General features: G+C 30.5%; 1 protein-coding gene across 1 annotated transcript; it reads left to right on the forward strand.

Annotated features, from left to right (window-relative positions):
- Positions 1 to 3,642: 3,642 nt before the first annotated feature.
- Positions 3,643 to 5,526, forward strand: Coa7 (Cytochrome c oxidase assembly factor 7). Its single transcript, XM_014231096.3, has 3 exons — positions 3,643 to 3,838; positions 4,067 to 4,356; positions 4,858 to 5,526. Exons 1-3 carry the CDS (start codon positions 3,739 to 3,741, stop codon positions 5,245 to 5,247), a joined length of 780 nt encoding a protein of 259 aa, XP_014086571.1. The 5' UTR covers positions 3,643 to 3,738; the 3' UTR covers positions 5,248 to 5,526.
- The last annotated feature ends 2,105 nt before the right edge of the window (positions 5,527 to 7,631 follow it).

Raw genomic sequence — 7,631 nt, forward strand, 5'->3', positions numbered from 1 at the left:
TGTATTCGAGAATAAGTGAGAAAGCTACAAACAATAAAGAAAAACTAAAAACATTAAAACATAAACAAAAAAATGTATTTGAGTTTATTGTTAAGAGCCGGGTTGTGATTTTTTTGCTTCAAAACTTTTGAATTGAAATTTAGATTAAAAACGAAATTAAAATCTGAAAATTAAATTATATTTATTATTGTAATTCTTTGTAAATTTTTTAATTTTGAAATTAAAATTTCAATTGAAGTTTTGTTTTTCCTTGCATTTTTTTTAATTTTTAATACAAGAATTTTGCTAATTTTTTTTCTTTAAAATTTCAATATTAGATTTCTACTTTTTAACTCAAAATCGGAATTAAAAATTTAATTTTTAATTTTTCTTCATTTTAATATTTTTATTTATGTTTTTAACTAAAATTTCAATCGAAATTTATTTTTTTTTAATTTTTTAATCCAAGAAATTTGCGAATTTTTTTCTTAAAAATTTCAATACTAATTGCTTTATTTTTCATTTAATTTTAACTTTTTTATTTTTTAATTTTGAAATTAAAATTTCAATTGTAGTTTTATTTTTATTTCAATCTCTTTTTAGTTTTTGATTCAAGAAATTTGCGATGTTTTTCTTTTTTTAAATTCCAATATTAGAATTTTAATTTTTATTCCCAAAATCGAAATTAAAAATTTTAAATATCACTGTTTTATTTTTTTTTGTAACTTACGTTTTTTTATTTTTTAAGTTTGAAATTAAAATTTCAATCGAAATGTAATTTTTAAAATTTGTTTTTTATTTTTTTAATTCAAGAATTTTGCGAATTTTTTTTCTTTAAAATTTTAATATTAGATGTTTACTTTTTAACCCAAAATCGGAATTAAAAATTTAAAATTTAATTGATTTTTTTTTATTTTTAATATTTTTTAATTTTGAAATTAAAATTTCAATTGATTTTATTTTTCATTTAATTTTTTTTTAGTTTTCTTGAATGTTTTGTTTTTAAATTTAAGAATCTAAAAATTAGAAATTTCAATTGAAATTTAATTTAATTTTTTGTTTACTTCAAGAAATCAAAATTTTAACTCCAATTTGAAATCTAATTTTTTGTTCAAATTTTTTGAATCAAATTTTTAATCCACGAAATTAAATTTTTAATCCGAACTAAAAATCAGTATTTCAAATTGAAATTCAATTTTATATTTTGAAAAATTTAATTTTTAAGCCAAAATGTAGGCATTAAAAATGTAAAATCTAATTGAAAATTTAGTTTTTAATTGCAAAATCAGAACTAAAATTTAAAATTTTTATTTTTAATCCAAAATGTTTGGAATTAATATTTGATTTTTTTTTTTAATTTAATAGTAAAATTTGAAAAATTATTTTTTAAATCCGAACAGCGTGGATCATAAATTGAAACATTATCCAAGCAATAAGATATTTAAGTTTGCCGACCACGGTTCTAAAGCATAGAAGATGAGGACTGTGTGCGAGCTCTAGTTAAAAATGGTAGAACACGATGTACGCAAACGCGCAAAAATGTAAATTCTAAAACAATTAAGTTTTTTAATCAAAAGCTTATTTTTTATTTTTATTTAAACAAAAATATAAATTATAAAAACCGGATTAAAAATTAAAAATAAATTTAAAATTAAATTCAATAAACCTAAAAAGCGGTTTAAAAATTAATGAATGAATCTCAAAAACCGTTTTAAAAATTTATTAAATTTAATTTTAAATTTTTAATTAACCAACGGAATAAAAATTAAAAATAAATTCAATAAATCTGGTTTTGGAATAATTTTTTTTTCAATCCGATGTTTGGGAAATTTATTTTTAATTAAGATTTTCGGGACGAAAAAATAAATTTTTTTTAATGCATTATTTGCAACCCTGCTAAGAGTTTGCACTTGAAAACTGTTCAATAAAGACAACATAATAAAACTTCATATATGATAAAGGAAGTACATGGCAATTACAAAAAACACACAAAGTCAAAAATGTTTAGGAAAAATAAAAATTGAAAACAAACAAAAGCATATATTAATTTTTAGGGAGTAGCATGGATAAGAACAAGAGTGTTCAAAGTAATGCTAAATAAATTATTTAAATTTTATCAACATAGGTTTCTGTTAGCAGTAGGTTCTTAAAGGTTTAGAATATTAGTTTTAAAATATACTAGGTCCTCAATAGTTTTGCGTTGTTTATTTTAAAATATTTTCTATAATACAATATTTTAAATTTTGGTTGGTTTATTTTAAACCCTTTTCCGTAATTTTCCATACTTTTTCTACTTTATTTGTATTGCACATTTCCACTACCAAGCAATGCCACTCTTTTATTACCCTACCCACCTTTCCTACGAGCTTTAATTTCCAACTTAAAAACTTTCGAACATTGGAATATAAAAAAAACACACACTCAAACGTGTTGTTAAGCGTACAATAACTATTTATAAGCGCATTTTAATATATATTAATGCATTACATACAAATTTATTAAACAATAATATAACAAAGTACTTATTTATTTAGACGCATAACCGCACGTAGTGGATAAAGTGCTAGTTAATAGACAAATAAATATGTGTTGAAAATATTGCTGAATAATGAAAATGTGCATGTAAGCATTATAAATAATTGGAAACTTAATAAACAAACATTTTTTGCTGTCCTATTAAATTGTTTTGTGGAAATTAAGACATAGTGGATTTGTTTAAAATTAGCAAACTAGCTCGTTATGAGAAAAGGATTTCGCAAGGACTCTTAAAAATAAATGCTTGCTGATTGGCGAAAAAGTTAAAGATAAAACCCACCATTTTGGCATACTTTTTTAACTGCTTTCGTGTTAGTAGCAACTGAGTGAGTATGAGATTGCAGCTTCGCTTCAGCAGAGATATTGTTGTAAGCTCTTTCTTATGTCGTTAATATATTTATTGCTGTTTGAAGATAATTCTTGGCAACTGCATATTGCTCCCGTAATATAAATTCAAGGCTTTAAACAACTTTACACATTATTTGGTCGCGCATACACACTATAATTACGAATCAACACTTTGCGTATTCATTAAATTTAATGCACAATAACAAATTTTACAACACAAGTGTATACATATTAGAAAACAAGTATTGTTTGTGCTTCTGCTCATGATTTTCAATCAAAGAGCAGCTCAGTACAGCCCTTGTGGCTGCTAAGCGCTTTGCAATTGCACTTAAATCACTTTTTCTAATTACTTTACGATTTGTACTACTTATTTACACTACACCGCCTTCACTAGTTTTACTACGCTTTAAATGAAAACTATTCACACTATTATTAAATACATTTGAATTATTAAAGAACAAAATATACTTTGATTTAACGCGCTCTATGACACGACAAATTTAATATCCGTTAACTGTCAGTTTGCTCATGGAGGGGCGACATCTAGATGTGAAATTTTCAGAGCTCCTGTGTTGCTAATAATGTGATAAAAAATATTTAATTAACTAATTTTGTTTCATGGTAAAAATGTTGTATATTTGTAATTTCTAAATTAATATTTTAATTTTGCAACTGTATTTAATATAAGACAGCACAATGTTCTTTCAAACTTTTTTTATAAATCGCAAGATTAAGTAATTTTGGCAATCTTGTTCTACAAGTGATTTTGACAGTTCACCAGATTTCGGCAAATTTTACTTTATTACGGCAAATTTCTACTTCTGCAGACGTCGCTAGCAATAAAAGTGTTAAATATCTAAGAAAAAACTATAAACAATGGCTTACGATTTAAAGAAAGAATCAGATGTTAAGGAGTACTTAGATAAATTGGGCGTCGAATATCGTTTTGGCTGTTATTCGGAGAAGAAACCAGAGGGTAAATCGCTAATTCCTTGCAAAGCAAAATACAACAGCCGCATATGCAATCGCTGAGGTCTACGCATGTAACTTCCAGGGTGTCGAGGGGGTACCTAACCTCCCCATTGTATTAGCGCCTGTTTCGCAAGCGTTTGCTTTGTATATTTGTTGCTTTTATCAATTATACAAATTGCACGTACACACTTTTTTGTTTAATACAACTAACTTATGTACATATATATTATAGTTTGTCATCTTTTGGGCGATTATTTGGAGGGCATAAAGAAGGACTTTGAAAAGGCGGCTAAAGTTTACAAATCCACATGTGACGATTACGGTTATGCGAAGTCCTGCTTCAAATTTGGTAATTACAGTTTCTTAGGTAAAGGCAAAAGCGGGAGCAAGGGTGATCCGCGTAGTGCGTATACATATTATGAGAAAGGTTGTCAACTCAACGATCCCGATGCATGTTTGCATACAGGCTTGCTATTGGTGTCGCGTTCCATGCACAAGGAAATTGATCGTAATGTGCCCAAGGTATAAATTGATGGTGTACATAAGAAAATATGCTAATTTTGGAGTGTTGACGAGCTTATTTGTTAATTAGTGAACTTCGCAGTAAAATATTGCTGTTTATGTGTATATAAGTATGTGATGTGCTAGTGACATAACACTTGAGATAGCGCTTAGTATTAAGAGTGTATTTATGCCGCTGCTGTAACAAACAACAGTGTATTTATGCCTGTATACTATTTAAAACACTTTCATATTTTAAGAAAATTTTGGCTTTTTACATTCGACAAAAGCTACTCATTACACTATACCGTCGATATAGGACCACTAGCATTTAATACAAACTGAACAATCAAAATCAAGTCTTTTGTGAAAAACTTTTTTATGTGTGAAGTTTGTTATAGTTGCGGCGTAACGAAGTTAATTAATGTTTGTGCTTGTAATATTTTCAGAAAATGTTTGCTTTTTATTTATTTGTATTATTTTTTTTTTTATTATATTAATTATTTCTTGAATATATTTCAGGGCATCGAATGCTTGTCGAAGAGCTGCGACATGAATAACGCCACCGCCTGTTTCTACCTCTCTGGCATGCATATTTCCGGCGTGCAAAAGAAACCGGAAACGTCCACACAAGTTAGCACTACGGATATCAAAAAAGCCTCACCAAAAGATAGCGATTACATTTTGCACAAGGATATGAAGAAGGCATTCGAATTTGCTTATAAAGCTTGTGAACTACGCAATATGTACGCATGCGCAAATCTGAGTCAGATGTATGCGCGTGGCGATGGTATTGAAAAGAATGAAAAGGAAGCGGAGAAATATAAGAAAATGGCTTTGGACATGCAGGATGAAGTGAAAAAACAACAACAAACGCTAGAATTTCAACAAGGCATAAAAATGCCGAACTGAGCATGAACGAACCGTAGTATGTAGTGGTTGGCGCTAGCATAAATTGTAACAATTTCAAGCGCAACTTCGGTCTCCAAAATATATACAGACGTAAGCGGCTGCAATAGTAAAACACAAAATTTATTTTTATTAAAAAAAATAAAATATTTTTTGTATGCATAAGAAGTTGACTTAGTAAGGAAAATAATTTTCGTTAAATTTGAGAAATTGCTTGTAAAGTAGCCAGTAAAATAGTTAGAAGCCATGGCAGAAAATATATATATATTCAAGAAAGACTAACTGCTTGCTTTTTGTTATTTTCTTTGTTGCTTTTGAAGCAAAATTAATTATATAAGTTAAAGTTAATTTAATGTTCTTGTGCGTGTTTATATTGAAAAAGAAGGAATATGAAACGAACAAGCAAAATAAAACAATTTAATGACGGATGTAGAAAGAAGAGAGAATATGCATGAAAAGGATTGATTAATTTTTAGGTAGTAGTAAATGAGTACAGTTAACTTAATTAAATTTTAAAAAAAATTTATAAATGTGGGATATTTAGTTAATAAAAATTCAATAAAAAAAATAAAAATAAAAATGTCCATAGTTATTAAATAATAAAGAGATATTTTGGAATTTATAAGCGGAGAATGGAAGAACGGGATATTTACTGAATTTTTGGCGTAAAATTCACTATTAAAAGTTAAAAAGCAGTTGAATATTAATTTTAATTATAAAAAAAAAAACATATGTACAAATATTTGTATGTATTTAGGTATATATATATGTGTGTGTGTGTGCGCACTAGTAGGCATAACTGCAAGCTACACCTCCATATCAATTGCTGCGGCGGCGCGCGTACGCTTGCACTTAAAGCCATTGGCGCATTCCACAATAGCGGGTCACGCACCAGCAATTTGTTGTTATTGTACTTAAGTATTAATTTCACTTAAAAATATTTTTTCTACTGATGTTGCAACATATCCGCGCCGACAACACAATTTGTTCTATCAAAAGGAAGCAGCAATATGCCATACATATACACAGGCATACATACATGCATAAATACAATATATGCATATACATACATTTACGCTGATATACACCACACTGCTGGTACGAGTATAATACCTTAATTGTAACTTGATTAAATTATAATAAAAAATATGTCGTTAAGCAACGCGAAGTCGAATGTCGTGGCGTTGTTTGTTGTAGCGAACTCTGAGTCAGCTAATATTTTTTGTAGAAGGCAATAGGAAGTCAGCTGACAGTTCATGACTGCAGCTACATTTAGTTGCTGATCTTTGTTGTTGTTGTTGTTATATCAACAGAAAATATTTCTGAAGTAATTTGGCGGTATGGTGCCGGTTTGACAGTCCTTGGTCGGATAAAAACTCGGGTCCGTTTCGGTTACATTGACCCGACTGTCCTGGGAACGGATTGCTGACCTTTCTTAATTGACGCTGAAAACTTCTTCTGCGTGAAGTAAAGTTGGCAGAGTGAGCGCTAGCAGGACCCGGCATTTCGGTAACAATATCGACTTACAGTATGGAGAGACTTGGTTGGGGTTGGGAAAAGACCCTTAATATCACTGAGTAAGGCGAAGAATGTTTTATATATAACCCGTAAGGAGTACAGACTGGAACTAAACATTACAGTCGATGGCGTTACAATTCCGACGGTCAATAACCCTAAAATTTTAGGTGTTACATTTGACAGCTTGTGCTCCTTCACTCCCCAGATGACCGCGATAACTGCCAAAGTACAGAGCCGCAACAAAATCCTTGCCGGCAGCTTTTGGGGAAAAGACAAAGAAACGTTGCTGGATACTACAAGGCAATCGGCCGGCTGGTCTTAATGGATGTAGGGCAACGCAGACGAAGAAACTCCAGACATGTCAAAACAGTGCACTCCGGACTATCACGGAATGCCTCTTGATGTCCCCAATCGAACACCTACACAGTGAGGCCCGTATGCTTCTGGTTAAGGAACATAACGAGCTCCTATCCAAGCAGTTTCTGCTGGGCGAAATCGCCTCCTTGCAACAGGAGGAGAGGTCCTTCCTTAATTACGTCGACGACAATAGACACTACACCGACTAGACTTCCGACGCAACGAACTTTTGACATGCACTGACCGCCAAACACAGTGGAGCCATCAGCAACTTCACCGACTCCCTTTCAATGAATGGTGGTTTGACTCCTAAACCACCACCCATCGCAGAGGAAGAGCTCGAATTGCCACGAGAATCTAGAGTGACCCTTGCGCAACTTCGTTCTGGCTCCTGTAGCAGGTTAAACTCCCACTTATCCAGAATCGATCCCGACATACTAAATATATGTTCTGCATGCAATGAGTCTCCGCATCACACGAACCACCTCTTTGCATGCCCTGCGAATCCCACT

This window comes from Bactrocera oleae, chromosome 5 (assembly GCF_042242935.1).
Source record: "Bactrocera oleae isolate idBacOlea1 chromosome 5, idBacOlea1, whole genome shotgun sequence".
Taxonomy (NCBI): Eukaryota; Metazoa; Arthropoda; class Insecta; order Diptera; family Tephritidae; genus Bactrocera; species Bactrocera oleae.

What these genes read in the sequence shown, in the direction of transcription:
- Coa7 (XM_014231096.3), top strand. Translation starts at nt 3,739, where the DNA reads ATGGCTTACGATTTAAAGAAAGAATCAGATGTTAAGGAGTACTTAGAT. An exon ending in TTCGGAGAAGAAACCAGAGG is followed by an intron (nt 3,839 to 4,066) that starts GTAAATCGCTAA and finishes TATATATTATAG; the next exon opens with TTTGTCATCTTTTGGGCGAT. An exon ending in TTGATCGTAATGTGCCCAAG is followed by an intron (nt 4,357 to 4,857) that starts GTATAAATTGAT and finishes AATATATTTCAG; the next exon opens with GGCATCGAATGCTTGTCGAA.